General features: G+C 45.7%; 2 protein-coding genes across 5 annotated transcripts; both read right to left on the minus strand.

The window, feature by feature from the left end:
* Positions 1-821: 821 nt before the first annotated feature.
* LOC131286567 (rab-like protein 6) lies at positions 822-4,824 on the minus strand. The gene is made up of 4 exons (XM_058315535.1): positions 4,622-4,824; positions 3,881-4,542; positions 2,915-3,805; positions 822-1,353 (listed from the first exon to the last, which is right to left on the minus strand). The coding sequence occupies exons 1-4, from the start codon at positions 4,746-4,748 to the stop codon at positions 1,159-1,161; spliced, it is 1,875 nt and encodes a 624-aa protein (XP_058171518.1). The 5' UTR covers positions 4,749-4,824; the 3' UTR covers positions 822-1,158.
* Positions 4,825-8,803: 3,979 nt separating this feature from the next.
* LOC131288585 (echinoderm microtubule-associated protein-like 2) lies at positions 8,804-20,677 on the minus strand. 4 transcript variants are annotated; one of them, XM_058317729.1, is made up of 8 exons: positions 20,280-20,352; positions 17,639-18,809; positions 13,256-13,585; positions 12,669-12,972; positions 9,903-11,460; positions 9,733-9,820; positions 9,213-9,439; positions 8,804-9,141 (listed from the first exon to the last, which is right to left on the minus strand). In XM_058317729.1, the coding sequence occupies exons 2-8, from the start codon at positions 17,952-17,954 to the stop codon at positions 9,016-9,018; spliced, it is 2,949 nt and encodes a 982-aa protein (XP_058173712.1). In that variant the 5' UTR covers positions 17,955-18,809; positions 20,280-20,352; the 3' UTR covers positions 8,804-9,015. The 4 variants fall into 4 exon arrangements, with proteins under 4 accessions (XP_058173712.1, XP_058173711.1, XP_058173714.1 ...); XM_058317728.1 differs by lacking the exon at positions 20,280-20,352 and adding an exon at positions 19,619-20,066; XM_058317731.1 differs by lacking the exons at positions 17,639-18,809; positions 20,280-20,352 and adding an exon at positions 20,613-20,677.
* Positions 20,678-22,255: the final 1,578 nt, after the last annotated feature.

Raw genomic sequence — 22,255 nt, forward strand, 5'->3', positions numbered from 1 at the left:
TGTGAAAGAAGTGTGAGAAAAAGTTAATCCTCTTGTCGGAAGCCGTTCGGTTTTTGTTTTCATTTTTTCGTTTCTTCACTTGCCCCATCCTATGTCTGCGTGTTTGCCCTTTTCCCTGGCGAGGGGGGAAGGGGAAAAAGTGATGGAACGCAGGACAATTTGCGGGGTGCCATCACGCTTCGCCAGGATATCTTCCGGCACGGGCTTCACGTGCAAACGGTGCCAAAGGAAGAACGACGAATGAATCGAGCGAGCTGTGTCTTTTGATGTGGTAAAGTTTACGGGAAACCACAGACATACACACAGAAATACACGTCCGTACGAATGGAGAAATTGAGCTCAAATCGATGTGGCCACTTCGTGCGGTATGGGACTCTGAAAGGTGGAGGGTGAGAAGCAAGAAAAAAACAGGAGTCAAATAATTAAGTTGTGACTTGAATCCAGTTCCACGCTGACCGTTTGGCCGGTTTATATTTCTTTTCCCTTGTTTTGCTAACGAGCAAAGACGATTTGGTGTTTTCGATAGTAGAACAGGAAACTCGCTACTGGTGTTTGCATAAAAGATTTAAACAAGGAAAAATTCAGCCGAGCTGCAGAAGAGTAAAGCGATTAGGATTTTGATGAGCAAAGTGCAAAGACCCAAATGAGATCAGCTTCAACTATCTTAAACTACTAGTTCACCAACAGAACGCGATTTAAAGCAATGAGACATTTCTTGAGTTTCTTTCCACAATTCCATCAACCCTCCATTCGAATACAATGCTTTGTTTTTCAGTTTGACTAAAACATGTTGTAATATAAGTATATTTTAATAAGTTTGTAGTTCGTTTGCCATTTGTTCGCTTCGCTCGCCGTGGCAACTAGCTGCGGGACGAGATTTGTATGTTAGTTTCGTCTTTAATCCACGGTTTACCTCTTTTTTTTTAATCTTTTGTAGTTTTTGTTTCAAGCTTAACAGTAATATAGTGGAGTATAAGTAATAAGTAGTAAATTCGCAAAGAAACACAGCGGTCCGGGACTGGCTTAACTGTCCCTTTCCTGTAAGATTGCCTCTGGCGGACACCATGTATAACACCCTGACCGGCTCTCACTGGGCGGTACGGAGGAATGTGCGGTACGGAGAAGGCGGAAGGACAGCAAACGGGAGGCAGTTTCATCTCAGATCGCTTCGTAGGCTTCGTCCACCGGATCGTCGCCGGCGCCGTCCGCGTTCGACTGCATCTCCTTCAGGAACTCGTCGACGTGGCTCTTGCGCTTGCTGCTCCGGTGGTGCTTGCCTTCGCCCTTATCGCGCGTTTCGTCCTTCTCTTTGCTGGACTTTTTCTTTTTGTGCTTCTTGTCCTTGTCCTTCGACTGCAAAAAGGAAAGACAGACAGTAGGGAGGGATTAGTAAACAAAAGTTACGCTATACACGTTACTTAAGCTATACACGAAAAACGAACATTAAAATAATTAAAAATTGAACAAAATATAGTTGGGTTCTTTTGTAAGTAGGAGTAATAAACAATAATTTCACAAAGACTTTACCGTGTCCCACTGGCGAACCATATTGTGGCTGGCGAGTTCTATTCGTTTCTGTTTATGTACAGAAGTCAGATTTGAACACTTGTTCATTTTTGCCCGAATAATGTTGAGACTGGTCTGCAAAGCCTTCCGAACCGTTTCTTTACAGACTAGCAAATTGATAGTGAACATGATTATAGAGAGTGATATGGTCGAATTTGTGGCCAAATTCACAATGCTTCGCTTATCCCTCGGTGACAGCTTCGATTTTTTCGGCCTTCTTTCGGTCGTATTATATTTGTCTGGATCTTTCAAATAATTTCGTATGACTTTATCCGATCGACTAAGTCTACGACCAAATTTTCGAATTGATTCACCTTGCTACTTATAAGCTTCAATCACTGCCTTATCTTTCTCACTTAAAACACTTCATCTCGGCATTTTTAAGCAATTTTAGTAGGATTTATTGCATTTCCTTGCTTCTTGCTTGCAGTTACCTTGCTTCTGAATGTACCCGGCGGCTTTCAAACGCTTCGAAATGGCTTCCTGAGTCACTCCCAACGATTTAGCAAGCTCGTCTTGTGTTTTACACGAATCCTCATCGAGAAGCGTCTCTAATTCTTCATCTTTAATCTTTTTTGGTTGTCCTGGGCGTTCTTTGTCTTTGATGTCAAAATCGCCACTTTTGAAGCGTTGAAACCATTCAAAACACTGTGTTTTCGCTAAAGCATCGTCGCCATAAACTTCTACAAGCAAACGATAACTTTCCGTAGCAGTTTTCTTTGCAAAAAATGACCCAACAGAACCTCCCGCAAATGCTGTCATTTTCTCCAATTTTCGAAGTTATTCATCGTGAAAAATAATAATGATGCACACAAGATAAAATTGTTTTGTTGACTGATTTTGATAACTGTCAAATGTACCTTCAAACCCGGGATGCCCAAAAAATTCGCTCGACTTTTTCTGTGCGCTAGCGAAAGTTCGCTCAAATTCTGAGCACCGAACGTGAACCGAAGGAAGGAAAAAGAAAACTATCATTAGAGCGAGAGGCATTGCTGACACACGGAAAGCTCCAGCCGCTCGAAAAAAACGTTCGTTCGGTGTAAAAAGCTTCACGTGTGGCTCCTCGGTTACGAACTTATTGGTGGTTATGTAAAAATAAGAAATAGTTCGTCCCAATTAAGGTCCCATAAAATCCGATCACAATAATGATTGGTTAACAAAGATTCTGAAGAAATGGTATTTAACATTGGTCACTGTTAATTATTGAAATAGGCCTTACTCATGTGAAAACTTTCCTCTTCAGACCTATCCTGCCCGTAATACTTAAAGAAATAGCTTAATTTTATACAACAAACACCAGAAATAAATAAAAAATGAAAAGAAAAAGTTTATGAATAGTTTACTTTACCTTCTTCTCCCCGGAGCTCTTGGAACGGTTCACTGACGACGTTGAGACCACATCTTCGCCTCCTTCCGGCGAGCGTCGCTCTTTGGTGTCTATCGGCCCCCAACCGTAACCGTAGTCCGCACCCAGCTTCGCCTTCACACCTGTCGTCCCTACTCGCTCCAGCTCCAGCTCGACGCTGGAAAGCGAAAACTTCCGCTCCCCACTGTCGGCAGTATGACCAGCGTCAGCGTCGTCTTTAGCAGCACCGTTTCCATCGTCCACCGTTGGGGAAGAGAGCACCTGGTTTGCTTTCGGGAGCAGCACCACGGAAGAATCGACTCGTAACGGATTGAAACGCTCTTCCTTCGGCTTTGGGTTCGCGGTTTCCGTAGCAGGTGAAATTTTGACCACCTCCGGTACGTCCGTTTGATCGGCGCCGAGCTCTTCGTCGTCAAATCTTGTAACCAGCGGATTGTGACATTCCCCTTCGTCGTCGTCGTCACTGTCGCCGACGTTGGTCACGGTCGGCGGTTGCCTTCCCGGGCCCGAGTCGAGCGTATCCTCGAGGAATGACTTATCGAGCACACCGCCGTCCGGGCAGAACTCATCAACGTTGTCGATCTTGCCAAAGTTCAGCTCTGATGACAGGGTGGTCATGGTGGCACTGCGGGTCGGTTGCTCCTGACGCTGCTGCGGGCCAAGCTTCGTCGTATTGACGGTCGTGGTCGAAGAGACCGCAAGATGCGAGTTCCGATCGGGTACGATGATTGGATGGCCCGCACCGAGGATGATGCTTTTCGTTGGCCGGATGAGGCTGGCCGGGTCTGTGGGCTGTGTGGATGCGCCTTCGCGGGCCTTTTTCTTGCTAATGAGATTATCCAGGAACCGGCCGTAGTCGGAGTCATCCGATTTCTAAAAAAAACGAAGAATCCATAAGCAAAACAGAACGTGACGTTTCACGGCGAAAAGAGTGGCCGGGCATCGTACCTGGTACTCCTCGATCTCCAGCCTACAGATGTCCAAATCTTGTGCGTTCTTCCGCAGCGACGCCTCGAGTGCACTCTTCTGCAGGTACAGGAATGGGACGCCGAAGAACTTGTGCAGCAACCGCAGCCCGAAACCGTTCCGCATCGAGCTGTCGCCGTAGACGATTTCCGCGCGCCTTTCGGCACTGGCCGTCTCGACGAACCCGTGCACCTGCTCGGCCGTAATCACCCGATGGTGACCCATATCACAGTGGTTCCCCAGCAGCAGCACCGGGATATCCCCGGGCACCTTCGGCAGCTCGCGGCACACGTAGTCGAACGTCCAAGCCTTCGTGATGTCCATCATCATTACGACGCAGTGTGTGCCTTTGTAAACGTCGAGGAACTCAGCGTCCAGCACCGGAACGTCCGCATCCGGACTACCGCTCCCACTGCCGGTGGTCGTTAGCTTGAGGTTGGTGCTCTTCTGCTTCGATTTCCCACGATCGACAACGTCCCACACCTCCACCTTGACCACGTCATCCGTCGCCTTGAAGGACCACTGGATCGACGCAACCTGGATCTGCTCCGTGGGTGTGTACTGCTCGATGAAGGCTTTTCCCTGCAGGCGCTCGAGCAAACATGACTTGCCCACATTCCGGTCACCTTTGATGACAACTTTCACTACAAAAGAAAATAGAACAGGCCCATTAGAAACAAGCCAAAAAAGACATACGTCCCACACGAAAACGGGCAACCATACTGTTATACTGCACTCCACGGGAGAATCGCTTTTTAAGCGAATCCGACATCGTCTGTCCCACGGACTCCGGAATCGACACGGACGGTGCTTCATTTTTGTTCGCGAGCTTCTTGAACACGGAAAACATGGTTGAATTTCTTCTCTCACATCACCAAACGACGACCAGGCTTATCGTCCTCCAGCACAATCTGTTACATCCACCTTCTACGACGAGATAGCGAACGGAGAACTTTTTCTTTTGTTTACATATTGCAAGCAGTGGAGGAGAAAGTGACGTGCGTGACGTGTTGAATTTTTTCTTTTGTTTACATCAAGATTAATATTTGATGTGTATTTATCTTGTGCATGATTCCACTGACCAAGGTTAGTTCTACACAGCTGGGAAAGAGCCTTGCCATGAAATGAAATATTTCGTAATAATACAATTGATTTTATCATTTTAACTAATCCTATACAAGAACTATACAAGAGTAAATATTCATGGCATATGAGTTCTCCACCAGTCTATTTTAAACCATTTAACCTTTACTGCGTAAGTTCCACCCGTTTTGTTCTTTTAACAGAAACGCAGCGGTCCATGCACTCGAAAAGAATTCATGTGTTACCCATTGCATAGCCATAGGCGCAAATGAGGAAAAGATGATCAAAAATTATTAAGGCAGACACCTCATGTATTCTATTAGGTAATCAGATTATTTTTGTACCATTGAACAATCTCGGAATTTCACTGCGCACTATTCATACTGATGAATATCACAGTGTTCAGTTTGTAATTCATAAAGAATTTTATTACGAATTGCTGTTCAATTGGCAGCACTGGCGTTACTGAAACGCCATCTTCGATGATGCGTTATTTGTTGTTACCTTCAAATTAACCGTTAAATTTCCATTGATGCCATTTCTGAAATCAAACAATTTATAAATTCAAGATATTATCTATAAGATAGATCATGTGAATTATTGTTAATATTTGAAGAAAGTAGATCGCGAGGAATAGTAAGAACGTTCTCCTCATTTATTTTTATTTTCTTCCCAGAAACAAGTTACAAATTCAAGACATAATTTATTAAGCAAATCATGGGAACGCATTTAGAATTGTCGAACTCCCCCATTATTTCTTTCTTTTGTATTCCACCAAATGTTAAGCAACAAATAACCGAACCGATAATTGGCTAAAAACTCACGTTAGTACCATTCTTCCACATACCAAAGAGCGGGAACTTTCGATATCCTACCCAATCCAAGTTAAATTCTCAATCCATCTTGCCCTGTATTCTCAAAACCAAAAGCTGTGGATTAATTAAATTTCAATGTTTTTATTATCATAAATAATTCGCATGTAAAGTATTGTGGAATCACTAAATCACTGTATTCCCGTTTCGCAAAACGAACCACCCCAACGTTGCATAACTTTCCGGTCAGTCGGCAAACTCACGTCATAAGTGGTATTACTTCCTTCCGTCGGAAGATAAACCCATCCACCACCCGTTCGGCGCCGCTAAAAAATGTCCGCGTGACCCGATCCACGCCGTCACCACATACCCGTCCGCCGCCTTCAGCCGTGGACACATTGTAGAGGCAACGAAAAGAAGAGCTACGAAGGAAAGGGGAGAAAAAAAGAAAATAGTGAGGTTAATGGACGTTGCTTGCGGGTTCGTTTTGCGTCTTCTCCGGATGTTCTAATGAAGCCGGCAAATAGAGAAGTCAGTGAATAGGTTTGATTTCATTGTGGAACTCAATGGATTAGCTCTGAAATAGTATATGATCATCATAGGAGTTTAGCTCGGCTGCGTCATTTCTGAACGGGGGAACGACGACATCTTTTTTAGGCGCCACGGACACATTTTTGTGGTTATGGTCGGCGGACGCATACACGCACAAGTCTGTCTAGAGCTGACGGTAGTAAAGAAGATACGTTACCTTATATTTCTGCCGCGCCGTTTTCCCTCGCTGCACGGACACACACACATGCACGCGCGCGCTCCACGGAGCCGCATTTGCACGGCGGTCACGCACACACCATCCGGCTAAGCAAAAGCACATGGTTGATGTAGGCAGTGAATTGATGACCGCCATTCCTTTTTCCTGTATTTTTTTATTTAAGCAAGATGATCGACGATTGCCGGCATCCTCTCACAGTATACTCCTGTGATTTGACCGCCAAAGGGAAAGCAAATTCACAAGAATATACTGCGAGACGTCACACGGCCGAAACCATCGCTCGCCCCGCCAAAGAAAACGCATCACACGCACACACACACACGCGCGCACTTTTTTCGGGCGGTTCTTCGAACACGCTTTCCAACGACAAAAATGTGCTAAGCACATTGAAAAGCAGGCCTGTACCTGAAAATTCTTTACAATCCCTAGCACCCTTCAACAAGGGGGCTCGGAAGCAGCATGAGAGCAACACCCAAGCCCGTTTTGGCGGTAGAAAACCCATTTCACTACCTGAGCCAAATGATGCGCACCCAAAAGGCACGCCATCCTCGCAACCAGATGGAGGAAAGCCACGCTATTTTTAACACACGTTGTTAACTGAACAAATAAATACTCTGCATTGAATAATCTGTTAGAATGTGACGGCAAATGATTACTGGAACTACTTCCAACTTTAAGCAAAACGATCACGCGTGGAAAAACGGAAACGGAGGATGCTGCTGCTGCTCAAGCTCAGCGACGAAAAAACCACGCCAAGCCAAATAAGCCAAACCCCGGCTGTGCCGAAATGTGCGGTGGCACAGGCAGAATGCCGGGAAACCCACTCAATTTTAACCCGATAATGTAACGCACATTTCTCCTGCACTAATTTTGTCCTCCAAACGTTTGCTTCGGAATCACTTTTCAATCACTGATTTTAACCAAAATTCTTCAACTTTACCAAACTCCCTGCGAAGCGACGACGAACAGCGATCCGCACTCGACGACCGCTTGCAACGAAATGAGTCGTACAGTTGGCAGAATTGGGATTTGGAAGACTTGAAGATTCGATCCCTACACGCAAGATCAGTAAAAAAAGAGGTCGGATCAAATCTATTTTCTACTCCGCCATTGTTGTGAGAGTTGGTTTAAAAAGTGTTTGCAAACATACTTGCAGTATGTGGGAAAAATTTCGCTAAAATTTCTTAAGTCTGATGGTCTTTCACACTTTCTACTTCGATTCATAGTTTATAAAATAAACATTTGAATGAGATTTAGACCTTGGCCGGTATTTTCAGCTGAAAAAAACAATAAAAAACAATTGTTGATAACTTTATAACTGCTGAACCGATTGATACATGTGACCCCTCAAATGAAAAGTTTTTTCAGGAACAAACAGGAAAAGAGACAGCTCTCTACCTGGAACAAAGTTGATAAACCTCGATTACTAAAACGCAATTTTTCAATTTGTTAATAGCTGTTGATTCTTTCAACCGATTTTGACGATTGACCCCTTAAATGAAAGGTTTTTTCAAGACGCGCAACTTTGTTGAAGGTAAATGTTACAGTAGTTTCTTGTTTTTGATAAAGAACAAACCTGTGTGGGAATGCTAGTGGCGCCTGATTGGGAGCTCTCATGGGGTCATGGGCCCACTGGGGTAAATTTCTGTAAGGAATTGTATGTCTTATATACGTTATATGTATTGTAATATCCTTCAAATTGGACGCAAAGTACCAGTTTCCTTACCTGTCACTGTAATCTAGCTTCAAACACATAATACATCAGGCAACAGCCAAAATAAATGCTTTTTTCTGAATATTTCTCAAAAAGAGGTAGAATGATCGTATTGTTTGAACTTAATTAAAAGAATAATATGCTGATTTTCTTACGTAAATCATTCGATGAATTCTCTAAATGATATGAAAAATCGGCAAGTTAGATGTGCACGTATGATTTGATGGAGTGATTCGGATTTGGTGATCCGGATCTCCCAATGGAATTGAATCGAATGATTGGAATCCCCAACGAGAATCAATTTTCCCAACACTAGAGACCAGCGACGACAAAAACGTCAGATCCGGTTTTGCTAATTTTTCGTTTTCAATCAACCGCTATACTCTTTTCACCGGGCGAACGTGTCGAAAAGGCGCTTATGATGGTTTTTGAAAAAAGACCTTTTTGTAAATGGGGAAACCGTTACAACTGTACCTTTTTCTCTTTTCTGTTTCGAAACGAAATAAAGCTAGAAAGTACTGAACTGGTTCATGTTACGTAACGGTTTGTTGTTTGGAGGATTAATTTATTGTTCACCTCATATGCAATCGGACGCTCCATTAATCGTGATAAAATAATAAGTTAGTATCTGGTGCTAAAATAAAATAAACTTTGTTCCTGCGAATGTGTGTACTTCAAAAATGCAACGCTTGGTATCCAATCTTTTTGTTGGAGTGCATTATCGAGTGCCACGGGACGGTTAAACTACCCTCCATTGGAGTACGCTCGTGTCGAGCCCGCCGGCCGATAGGAGCCGGACGCCGTCGTGCATAAACTGTACCGCCGTGACGTGACTACTGTGTCCCCGGTAGCTGTGTGATAGCGACTAAAAACAAAGAAATACAACGGATACATTGCATGAGTTTTTGTTAGTTACCTTTTTCCACCCAGTCTTACCTTTGGCTGTGAGGCGGGGAAGGAGAAAAGGCGTATTTTGCCGAAATCGTCGGCACAGACGAGGAACTGTTCCTCGCCGTCCTTGCACACGCTGTTAATGTCCGTGCCGTCGAAGTTCTCCGGCCAGATGCCGATCGTATTGAAGCTCACCGAGCAGTTTTGTGTGGCCCACTCGAGATTTTTCACCATGCTTTGACTCGTTATTTGCCGGCAGAGTGTTGGATTCCCTAGAAACAATCAAGTATGAATTAATCATTCAAATAAAATAATTAAGTGATATTTTGAATCATTTTTATATGTATAGCAATGAACGAAGCGATGACGTATTTTTTTTTCTAAGGCTAAGGAGTAATACAGTTGCTAACTGGTTTAACTTTCAAACCAATCTGTTACTAATTTTAATTTTTACATTCATCTTTTGCCAATTATAGTATTTTTTTTAAGATGACCGACAATTTTGGTATTAAAAATATGTCAAAACAAATAATTTGTAAGCAGGGTGAAAGTGAGAGTCACTTACAATAGAGCAGTTCGTAGTCGCCCGAATTTGACCGCAACACCTGACTATCCTTCGACCAATCCAGGTGCGATATGAAGCTGGAATGACCCTGTGAAATTTAAGCAAAAACACAAGCATCAGTGAGTATTAATTCAGGCTGAAGGATTTGTTTCCCTCAAACGTCAACTTACCGTGCACTTGCCAATCTTGGAGAACCGGTGCGGCACCTTCGTGCACTGGTAAATGTAGATGCAGTTGTCTTTGGAACCGAGCGCCAGCAGGTTGCCGTCGGGCGAGAATTGCATGCACTGTATCACGTCCTGGCCGTCAGTGTACGTGGCCAGCAGTTCACGCGTGACAATATCGAACACCGACCATCGGCCAACCGCACCTCCAACCACGACCACCTCGCCACCGTTGGTGATCTGTACCGAGTGGATCGGTTCCCCGATGTCCTTGCTCCATACGACCGAATGCGACAGTGAGTCCCACAGCTGCAGTAACCGGTCCTTGCCGCCGGTCACAAACTGTGCCACCTGCGGGTGCGTTGCCAGTGACCAAAGGATGTCCGTATGGCCCATGACGATCGGGACCAGACTGAGCGTAAAGTCTCCCGATAGGATACAGTTCTTTGTCGTACCGATCAACAGCTGGGAGCCTTTGCCCTGGGCCACAACCCGCACCGCCCCGAAGTGCTCCTCCACGATCTGGTCCGCCTTCATGTGCAGTGCATCGTCGAAGAGCAACAGCAACCCGTCCTTGCCGCCCGTCACAAACCCACCGTTTCGCAGCGCACAGATCGTAAACACCGGACCCTCGTGAACCTTCTTGAGGAAGCGACTGATCACGTTGGTGCCACGCTTCCAAACGGCCAGATTGCCACTCGAGTCACCCGTCACGACGTCACCCGTTTGGGTGAACGAGATCGCCGTCACGTATTTCGGTTTCTCGAAGCTCTCGAACACGCCCATCCGCTTGTACAGCATGCCGTGCTGGTCCAGCGACCAGAACGCGATGTGGTTCTTCCCGATGGTGATGATCTGTCCCTTGTCGAGCGGGTGGAACTCGACCGCCACCACCGTGTCGACCGAGCACTTCGTTTCGGTGATTTTCCGGCCACCCTCCTTCTTCTGCCAGTCCCAGATCGAGATGATCTTGTCCGGTGAGTCGTCGATCGCAGCCAGAATGTTCCCGCTGTCCGCGCGACTAAAAGACAGGCAGTTGATCGCACCGGTAAACTCCCCGCACCCGATCTGGTTGAGCGTGGCCAGCGAAACCGAGTTCCAGATGAGGATGTGGGGCAGCGATTCGCGGCCTTCCGTGCCGCCGCACTGGCCGCTCGCTACCAGCAGCTTGTTCGGGTGCACCGCAAGACTCTTGACGTCGTCCGTGTGGCCAAGGTAGTGGCGCTGCGTGTGCTCGTCCATGTTATACAGGATGACGACGGCAGCGACGAAGTACACCATCTCGCCGGTCGGCAGCTGGTAGAGGTTCGAGCGGCAATCCTTGCCCCGGTATCCGTACGCCCAATCAAGCCGGAGTCGCCGGTTCGGCGCGGGCTGCACCTTCGTAAGGTCGTACGTGGGTAGCTGGGCCTCGGGTATGTGTATCACGATCGGACGGCCGCTGATGTACAGCTTCACGTACTCGTCGTCGTCGTTCTTGCGCTGGACGTATGGATGCGAGTTGCCCTGGCGACTCGAGTGTCCGCTTAGGTTGAGCAACGATTTTGCCGAAAATCGAGACATGCTGCAAAGATAAGGGGGAACAACAACGAGGGTAAACTTTTCTTAAAAATTAATGGAATAATATGACTATTCACACTCTTTGCTTTAAATCGAAGCACAGCTCGCCCTTTTCTTGTTATGCCAACCACGGGTAAATATGAACTGAAAAGCAGTCACCGGGTGACGAACTTTGAATCACTGACGAGTTTATTGTTAGCAAATGGCTTATCAATTAGTCCTCTATGAAAAAAACTTACTTTTCATATGATATCGAACGGTTTGGGTTTTGTGCACATGTGAGCTTATGTTTAAGTCAGTATTTGGTATCAGAATTTTCTGAAACAACAGTTCAGTTATGCGAGCAAGTGTACCAAGCACCAGAATGTACAAAAAATTGAGGGATGAAAACAAAATTATCAATGTATTAAACACTATATCCCAATAGCCTAGCCTTCAGATTATGAATGCTGGTGACTCAATTCGTAGTTTATATAATTACCGATATATTATGAATTATGAATCAATTTTGTCAGGGGTCTTGCACACAAACTATTTGGCCCAAAGTAACATATTAGTAGGCCTTTGTGGGTAGGTTAAATCCAAAACTTGTCTTTAAGGTTGAGTGCTGGATGGAAAAAAATAGTTGGTTTAATCAACATTCTTGTAGAGAAATTGTAGGATTGATGAGGCATATCGAGTTAGTAACATTCTGAAATTGATTGGAAGAGGCTTTTAAAATAATAATAAGAATCCTGAAACTTTACATGAATGACATGAAATGCAATTAACACCCAAACGTGGAACAGTTTTCATATTACGTTCAAGTGGGATCTTTACGTTTATGGGACTATTTAAAAACTTGATTATACAATGTTTTATAATCCTATTCAAAACCAATATAGTGTAGTGTATTCAATCGGACGTAGAAGCTTCTTCTCATAATCTGACTCCTGTTGCGAAAAAGAAGTGTGCCAAACCATTTTTTATATGATACATTTAGGATAGAAGACCTTCAACTCGGAAAAGAGTATGTTAAAAGAAAAATAATATGTCATTAGAGAAATATCTAAAGCAACAATGATTGCTCACAAATTATGAAGAAATATTATATTAAAAATTCAATTTGAGCAAAATCAATCTGACAAACAAGTTAACTTCACCTCACTCAAGCACTTCACACTTTTAGGGGAGTTATTATTTTCAGGACGATCGTTTCCCCCAAAGGTTTACCTTCCGGTGCTGCCGGTACCGCTCGGGCTGCCGGGTGTGCTGACAAAGTCGCCGGTCGAGGACCACCGCTTGCCCATGCCGGACGACGCCAGTAGCGCATGGTGGGCAGTGGTGGATGCGTTCGGTTGCTTCGGCGACGGGGAGGGCGCCGGCGAGATCGAATGGCTGCTGAGCGAGTCGGAGTGCAGCGATCCGTTCGAGTAGTGGATGGCCTTCTGGGCGAGGGTTGTCTTTATCCGGGACGGCGAGCTGGTCACGCGCGACGGTACCCGCCCGAATCGTTTTTCTTCCACACTGGAGTTCACTAAAAAAAAAGAAAAAGGGAAATAGATACAGAGGAAAACGAAAAAAAAAAAATTCAGGGTGATTAGATGATGTATGAGATTTTTTTATGAACATGAGTGTGCTTGTGCTATTAAGTTTTTTATTTATTTCGCCTGCCGGTTGACCACCGCTATTTACACACGTTGCCGAGAGTTAGATAAACAGCAGGAGGAAGAAAAATAATAATAACAAAATAACATAACAGCACCCGACAAAGAGATAAAGTTAGGGAGAAAAATAGAAGCAAAAATCCGTATACTTACGCCTCGTGAGCGTGTTGCGGGAGAAGCGAAAACTTTTGCTGGATAAACTATTCTGTCCACTGACCGCGGTGCCGACGTTATCACCGACCATGCCCTGTCCGGCGAGGGTAGCAACATTTGACGCTCCCCCGCCCGCGACGGTGCCCGTTCCACCCCGGCCGCTCCCGCTGGTGCTATGCTCGTACGCGTTATCTATCGTGGCCAGCCGTCGCAGCACGTCCGCGAGCGTGGACTTGAGGCAGACTATTTCATCCTTGTGCTCCAGTACCTGCCGCTCGAGATCGTACACCCGCTCCACCAGGCCAGCCTTTTCCGTTTCCAGCATTTCCTCTACAAAAAGAGAAAAAAAAGAGAAAATTTCGATTAGTTCAAGGTTACGCACAGAACCTCCGACCTTTTGGGGCGGACGCAATGGGTGAGATGATAAGGATACACATAGGGTGGAACGCGGAAACTTTACGCCATTCTTTCGTGCCATTCGTTGTACCGCCGGCCGTTGGAAGGATTTTACTTTCGCCGGTTGGTGCTTGTGTTGTTGACATGATGTTTTTCTATCTTTTTTGTTCCCGGTTGAGCAATTTTCACGCGAACGAATGTCGTAAGACACCGGGATTTTCCCTCCCCAAGGACATCACAGTCCCAGCGGAAGCACCATAGTTTCTCGGTTTTCGTCCCTACGTTTCCTAAAAAACTACGTTTGTGTGGTCACTTCCCGACACCCGGCGCAGGACACGCCAACGGTGGAAAACGGTGAAACTAAAACACACCGAAAAAAGCCAAACAAAAACGACCGCCAGACCTATCCACCGGGGCCGGAGTTTGTGTCTCACTGCACCAAAACACCGCTCGCGAACGATTGACAGTTGGACCGGCTGGGCGCGCTGCTCCAACACGGCACATCGGTGGGGAGCTTTTGCTCGGTGCTCCCCAAAAGCAACAACAAGGGCGCATGTAGTACACGACAGCGCGTGATGGGTTGTGGCGGGTGTTGGTGGTAAAGTGTACATGCGCCGTTGCTGCCGCGAGTGCGGTGGAATTCGATGATACCGGTGCGCTGTACTTTGATACCGCTGCACAGTGGGAGCACTGCACAGGACAAAATATTGCAAAAAATAAAAAATACAAATAAGGCATACCCTTATTTTCCCGGAAACAGGACCCTTTTCTGAACAAGGTCTTAAGTTTCGTATCAGAGTCTAATTTCGTGTAGCGAAATATAATGCCACCGACATTGAATTTTACAACGTTTAAAACATATAAGAGCACCTTAAGGGTTTTTCTCCTACAGTAATTAGCATGGTTTTAAAGTGAGTGAGTTTTGCGTCACATTTTAATTCTAAAATGTTGATCGTTGCAATTATTGATGCAAATATTTTATACAGATTAGATACGACGGCCATAAAGCCAAGGAATGCTGATAAAATTTTATCTACCACAAACAAATTATTCGCTCCATTGTCAAATTAGTTAAATTAGAATTTTAGAGAAATCTTCAGTTTGCTTGTATTAACAAGAAATACATCTGAAACTTAATTTAAAATCTCTTCTTCTCTTCTCTATATCTATAAAAATGAATGTTTGTATGTTCGTGATGCTAAAACTCAAAATCGGCTGGACCAATCTTGATGACGTCTTCGTATGATTTGTTCCTTTTTACCCAAGGAAGGTTTAGAATAAAAGAGAATTTGAAAATTCCCAAGGAAAAGCCGGAAAATGGGAAAATTCGGTAAAAACGGCTTTTTTCCATATAAAACAAAATTTACCTCCTTTAACGAAAACGGTTGGACTTATCCCAACGAAGTCTTGCGATGATTTGTTTCTTTTGGCCCAATAAAAACAATCCAAGTTAGAAAAACTCTTAGGAAAAGCTAAAAACCCAGAAAATTCGATAAATGATTTTTCCATAAAAAAATTGAAACTTATAAAAATGAGTGTTTGTTTGTTTTTAACGCTAAAACTCAAAATCGGCTGAGCCAATCTTGACGATGTAATCGGATTATTTTTTCGTTTTTATTCATGGAAGGTTTAAAAAAAGACATCTTTAATATTGTCTAAGGAAAAGTCGGAAAATGGAAAGATTTGTGAAAATTGCATTTTCCATACAATCAAATCAAATATACGAAGTATAATTTAAACTAAGAAACCGCTTGGCCAATCTTAAAGAAGTTCTTTGATTTTTTCCTTCTTACCCATACCGATTAAAATTGTGACAAACCATGAGTACGAATTCACGGATCATTGAATAATTTCATCTCGGTTAATCAACAAGCGATCGCCTAGATCACGTATATTTGGTTCTAATAGGCGTTGAATGTATTTTGTTGAGTAGCAGAAAAAGCTTTCTTGCTAAACACATATGCATTTTGAGTATTTAAGTTCAGGGAAATCTATCAAACAAGTTTGCAAGTACGTCGCCTGATGGGATATGGCGTTTTTTGGCATTGAAGGAGAAGACTAAAGTGTCTATACTTAAAAGGAATTTTAAAACATTCTTTGAATTTGTCGGATATGCCGCGACTTAAAGATGGATCTGTTATTGTTATGTGTCGACATCTTCATGAACCGAATCTATGGGTTTCCCTTGAGTTTCAATACTTTATTATTCCAATATTAGCGCATTGTTAATATGGGACGAGGCGAAGTTCGTTGGGTCAGCTTGTATTTTAATAAAAACATTTCGAAAATGCAACCGGATTAGTTAATTAATCACATTGGAGTGGCAAATTACTAGAATATGTTATAAAACGTATTTTTACTTCATCTCTTTCAAAGCTTATGAAATTAATGGAAGGCTTTATTTATAGACGTGAGCGCCTGTGGATGAAGATTCACCTGACTATAACTATGACTATAACATCTAAGTAAATTTATCGACAAATTACAAGAAATGGTTAAATTATTTCGGTCTTGTCATAAAAATAGAGAAAGATCTGACTTACAACATATTTCCTATGATCAAGTTTCTGCCAGGAGAAGGTATGACATTTACTTTTACTATCATTCACTTTACCCTTTGACATTTACTTTTACTATCATTCAGAAAACACATGAAACACATGAAAATAAAAAGACTTCACGTGCACAGCAAAGTATTCATGGAAATGTTATTATAAGATTGTTTTTACACGCGTTTAAAGAGAACTGATTATTAAAACCGGGCATCTATGAACGGTGAATCTAAGACAGATTACTCATCCGATATTGTATATTACGCTTAAATACTGCACGGAGATCATTCTGCCGTGCAGTGATTCAATCGCAGGCTTCGGTGGACTCGTCATGCATGCAAAGCAAATGAAACGGAACGACACAGCTCTTAAGGCTTCGTCAGCTGAACGACACCGAGGCATCGAGGCCGAACTAAATTAAGAAGAAAGCTTGACATTACGGCTAGTAAAGTTGGGATCCCCAGTTGAAAGATCCCTTTAGCTTCTGTGAAGCGTCTTCAAGGAGTTTAACTTGAATCTTTGAAATTCCAATATATTACAAGTATCCTCACAATTAAAGGCCCATAACCACAAAAATTGGATCTTCATGGGCTAGCTTTTCTGTTGAATTGCAGGTCATGTGACAACTATTTGATTGACTGTGCTGATCTTCTTTCGGCACATTTTAGTATTCTTTGAAAGCATAGCGAAACCCGGCCTGTCTGGCATTTATCCCCAATCAGGACACACTGTGCCCCGATTCGTTGGGGGTGGTGTTGTTGCCATTGTGCAAACGAGATGGCTCGATGAGCGAGAACGCAACTGAATGGGGAGCCCGTGACCGTGGGTAAAGTGTGGGGCATGTTGTCTTTTGCGCTATTTATTATCACCATCGCGACGCTATCGCCACTGCACAATCAGCTTGTGTTGATCGCGCGCGCTCGTGGTCGTATGTGACGCGCTTGGCCCCGGTGGTGATGGTGGTCCGCGAGAACGAGCAGCGCGGTTCGCATTGAATAGGCAATCATCGATAAAGGGAGTCCCAAGCAGGGGTGAGGAGGGGTTGGGAGAGTTGGGCAATTCGAGAAGAAAAACAAAAAATCGTTTAAACATGACCATGTTTGCAAACGTTGCCTCCTTTCGACCCGGTTGGGAAGGTAGTGAAGGAAATAAAAACCACATTTATTAACTGCCCACTTTCCAAGCGATTTAAAGCTTCTTTTTAGCACACTTTTAAGGGTGGCGGAGTGGACGGAAGGGGCCGAGGAGGTCAGCTAGCTGTATTTGGTGGTAACGACACTCGATCAAATTGGCCCCGCATTGCCGTGGGATTTCTCTTCGGAAAGTTTGGCCACAACTCCCGCGCGCCAAACAATTTCGCCGTTGTCTGATGGAGTTTTTTTCTAATAAGGGATGGCCGACCGAAGGAAAGTGTCCTCTCCAAACTACTACTTACCCGAAAATTCATGCAAATTTTTATACGTCTGCGCCGAAAGATGATTTGTCTTGACCTTTTGTGTACCACCATCACCACCACCGCCACCGCTCTCCACAAGCACCTGCTGCTCGTCCACCTCCTCGACGCTGGTGGACATGATCTGATGGTGGTGGTGCTGGTGGGTCTGGTAGTGGCCGACGCCTGTGTACGGTCCCCGGTTGGTGCCTCCGCCACCACCGCCGTTGTTCGATTCCACCGTCGGCGAACCCTTGGGTGCCGCCGCTTCCCGTTCGTCGGAACCTGCGGCCGCTTCCGGATCGGTTCCGTTGCTCATCGCCAAAGTACCGACTAAACTTTTGAAGGTTAGCAGCTGGTTTTTGTTCGTGTTTGCAACACCGGTTGCTACCGGTGTGGTGTTGGCAATCAACAATCGCAACCCTTCTCTGCAACCCGGTCGTCGTGATGGATGGAACCGATCGAACACACTATCTTTCCTCCACCATCGGATGATGTACGAAGGAGGAACCAATTTTGTTGTTTTTGTTTGATGGATTGTCCAGATTGGTGCACCGGAAGAGGTAACTCTTTTCCTATTTTTTTTTCACACTCCGCTAACGGTCAATTAGAAAACAAAGTTTACCGACACTGAGCACACTCGCTCTTCGCACTGCAAAAGCTCCAGCAAAACTCCACCGAACAGGTAAACCACACGATACGTTGCTACTCGCGCTGCTAATTCACACATCGGATGACATCACTCGGTATGGCCAAACATGGCACGACGGGGCTCCCTCCCTCTGCCTACGCCTGGACGTCCACTCCCGTTTCACCACGTTTCGCTCAACCACCCTGTGCGGTTGACATTTTAAAGCCAGTCTCGACGCAAAGCGGTCGCCGAAAGCACAACGCGAACGAAAAAATAATAATAATATTCAAACTACTACGTGCTTTCGTAGTGTATGCATATTAATTCATGCCGTGTGTTTATGATGGCGTCCAACGACGACGGCGATGATGATGATGATGCGAAATGGTGACTATGATCGCAAAACTTCACCGCGATAAACCCTCCTCGGGGCACGTTCGAATTGGTGTATTTTCACCACGGACACACTGATAACCGGTCCTTCCCTTGTTCGGTGCTCTGTGGTCCTTCGCGAGCGTTTTAAAACATAATTGAACTCTGGCTCTGAAAATTAAAAGAAATAAAACACCGATCGATTTAAACTACCAGCTACCGAACCGTTTTCGAGCTTCCGTTCACCGGGCCGGAACTTAGCGTACTGAGTCGCTGCCGTTTCTACTGCCGAACGCCCCAACTGGAGCTGAAGGCAGAGCCAGAAATGAAAAGGGCCAAGGGGGGCAGCAGCATTTCACTCGTGTGTCGCCCGGCGAGCGAAATTAAGTAGATCACAATTTCTCATTTCCGCCGCCGTGCGCCGTGGAGAACTTCTTGTGTTTCGTCGTTGCTGCTTTCGTGTGTTCGCGCATCTGTTTCGGCATTGACTGTTTTATTTTTCTCGTTCGTCTTTTCCCTCTTTGAGACGTCTTTGGGCCTTTCTTGCGCCGTTTACCGTTAGCTGCCGCTCTAAAACCTGCAGCACGCGCTGGAAGCTGTAGAAATGGCCAATGCGGGGCTGGGCAATCACCCTTGTGAGTTGTGTTTTTATTTTCCCAGTTTTGGCAATGTGCCACCCCACACCACAAATTGTACCGTGGCCGATTTCAGCTGGAAACGCCTCCAACCAACGGGGTTCCTCCCAGCAGCATTAAATTGGTGGGGTCTTCTTCGTTCTTTTCCGGTGTTGAAACCATTCCTTCGTTAAATCAATGCGTTTGGGGACACGCGGGTCATTCACAACATTCCACTATGCGCTCCCCGCCTCCACCATTTACCAACACTTGACCAATGCTTGGGTTGTTGATGCGCCAATTGTTCGGGCCCTTGAGATGGCGGTCAGCCAGGGAGGAGATAGTTTTATGCACACTGAAGCTCACCAGTGTTTGTTGTCACCAGATATATTTACACACGTCGTGACTCCCAACGAGAATTCCATAACTTGTAGGGTGTCCCCTGCGCTCGAGGGTTTCACTGATTGTGACACTTGATTGCACACTCGAGTTCACTTTGCTTCGCTTTGCACATACCACGTTGCATTCCAGTGGGGTTGGCCCTGGGACTGGGAGTAAACCCTGGAGCATCACACTTTCCTAACGAGGCCGAACGCTTGCCAACTCGAAAAGCTTGCCCTTAAAACTATGCGCTGCGTGATGGTTCCCCGACTCCGGGAGCTTCCGACGCACAACCGGACCCGGTATTAGGAGCAGTCCAACTAACTAATAATTCCGGTCATTCGATAGCGAGATGAAGCGTACGAAGAGAAGCCAGCGACCGTGGAGCGTCCAGAGGCGCCCCCGGGTAGGCAATGGAGGGAAGAAAGAAAACAACCGCAAACTATCCGCCACAGCGATCGGCAATTGAGGTGCGTACAGTGATGCGGGCAGGCAGGCAGCATCAGAGGTAGTAGTGGCACCAAGCGCGCTCGATCGAGGGCCTCCGAGGAAACGCACACCACGATCCGCTGTAGGGTCACAGGTACGAAGAATGCGCATCGCAACGCGCATAGGGGCTTTCAGGTCAACATCGCGCATAGCATACTTTTTTCCCCCATTTTTTCCCTATGGCCACATCACACCGGTTCCGTTGCCATTGCAACGGCGCACACACAACACAGCCGACCAACGAGACTGTGTGGCCCGCGTTCGCGCTGCACCAGTTTTATCGGTCAGGCTTGTGCTGTGTGTAGCGACAGCCTTAAAAACGCGAGCCGACCGCGAAGTACCGGCCACTTCGACGCGAGTGTGTGCCCTTACACCGGCCTGGCAAACGTGTGTTGCGAAGGTGCGCGCAACCGTGCCCCTCATGTAGTGGTGATGCTCTCGCGATTCCGCAGAAAAGTTCACCAACACACACCGGTGCTTCGGTTGTTACCTGCTGAGGTGCCGAGGATCGCGATCGCGTGTATATGCACTCGATGTTCCGCTTCCATGATGATGTACCTCGCGGACAGATGGTATACCGTTTGTATTCCTTCCCCTATTGTTGCTGAATGTCACATCTTTTAACACTACTTCCCAGCAACAGATGACAGAGCAGGTGTCAGATGGCGTTTCGGGGAAGGAGTGTCGAAAAAAAAACGGTGGCTTTGCGATCGCGATCGTACTTTCATTCCTTCCAGCCTTAACTGGATTACCTTTACCTTTCAACTTTCATCACGTGTTCACGAACGGTGCGGCGAATGGTTGAAGAAAGTAACGGCGGGATCTCGGTAAAGAGGTGAAGGTGATCGCGTTAACCCTTAAAGCGATGGTTTTGGTAACCGTTCTTATCCTATCAGAATTCCGAAATTGTCTCTAATTGTTTCATTACTGCGACTGCGGCATATAAACGTACCCATCCCATAGTAAGGCCATCCAAAGCAACCCGTATATTGTGGATGATGGAAAGAAATGGTGAGATTTCAACCCCTTTTAAAAACAATTAGTTTATGAGCGATTTGTGCTTATTTTATTTTCCAATCAAGCAAAGGGTAAATTTGTTATACCTGCAAATGCAAGGCAAGGTTTCATCTTCTAAAATGTCTAAACTTTTGAGCTTTAAACATATTTTGGCATCATGTGCCTTGAAGGGTAATGCAGTGATCGAACGATCGTAGGGAACCGTCTTTCAATCACCACGGCTTAACAATGCGCAAAAAGAACAAGAACCTTACCTAATGACCGGATCCGCTGGTATTTGATCATCTGCTCTTTGGATGGTGTCGTCAAACGGGTTTGCTTTGGCAACCCCAACAATGCTCCACGATCACTTCGATCACCCTGGAAGTTCACAAGGTCACCACACCCGCCAAAAGCAATATGGAGGTCACCTGCAAAAACTGTGTCTACACGGGCGCACGGGACAATCGTCTCTGAGGGCGATCTTTCGCGATCGCACCGAACCACCGATCGGCAATATATCCGACTCTCCAACGATGATGTTTGTTGGTTCCCAGCATGTACGTACATGCTGCTCTCGCTGCTTGCCCACTGCCCGGTTGCGATGTCGATATGTCCGAAAAAAGCCATATTCTCCTCCCCCCAAACCACCCGCGACCCGTCCCGTAGATCTCGTTGGCCTCCAGCTTACGCGGCCAGCTCGGTTTTGTAGTGTGTCGGTAAATATGGACGAACCGAGTACCCACCTTCCAAAAACGGTATTGAACGAAACCCGAAACAACCCCATTTTCGCACCCTAGCACCCGTGTGCTCCTCCCAACCGTCCCCATTTTCTTGAATGAACGAACTTGGGGTTGATTTTGGGTAAACAACGACGCGAATGAACCATAGATTGGCGTGAGACGCCGAACCATTATTGTTTGCTCACTCGCGTGCTCCATCTCGGTGTATAACAACTATTCCTTTGCTTCTCTAGTTGTTCCCTCCCATAACCCCGCAACCCAACCGTCCCCTCCACGCACGCACCATGACCTTTTTTGGGAGGAAGTGTCTTGGAGTGCGGTTCCACGCACACGCTTTGAGTCAAGGTTGAAGGTCTTGATAGGGGTGTCGGTTTGGGTCTCTGGGGCGAGGGTG

This window comes from Anopheles ziemanni, chromosome 3 (assembly GCF_943734765.1).
Source record: "Anopheles ziemanni chromosome 3, idAnoZiCoDA_A2_x.2, whole genome shotgun sequence".
NCBI classification, from domain to species: Eukaryota; Metazoa; Arthropoda; class Insecta; order Diptera; family Culicidae; genus Anopheles; species Anopheles ziemanni.

Excerpts from the sequence above, each read along its gene's own strand:
- LOC131286567 (XM_058315535.1), bottom strand. The coding sequence starts at position 4,748 with ATGTTTTCCGTGTTCAAGAAGCTCGCGAACAAAAATGAAGCACCGTCC. Across the intron at positions 4,543-4,621 it reads CCGTGGAGTGCAGTATAACA|TGAAAGTTGTCATCAAAGGT; the intron begins GTATGGTTGCCC and ends TTTCTTTTGTAG. Across the intron at positions 3,806-3,880 it reads TGGAGATCGAGGAGTACCAG|AAATCGGATGACTCCGACTA; the intron begins GTACGATGCCCG and ends CGTTTTTTTTAG.
- LOC131288585 (XM_058317729.1), bottom strand. The coding sequence starts at position 17,954 with ATGAGCAACGGAACCGATCCGGAAGCGGCCGCAGGTTCCGACGAACGG. Across the intron at positions 11,461-12,668 it reads GGTACCGGCAGCACCGGAAG|CATGTCTCGATTTTCGGCAA; the intron begins GTAAACCTTTGG and ends TTATCTTTGCAG. Across the intron at positions 9,440-9,732 it reads CGACTACGAACTGCTCTATT|GGAATCCAACACTCTGCCGG; the intron begins GTAAGTGACTCT and ends GATTGTTTCTAG.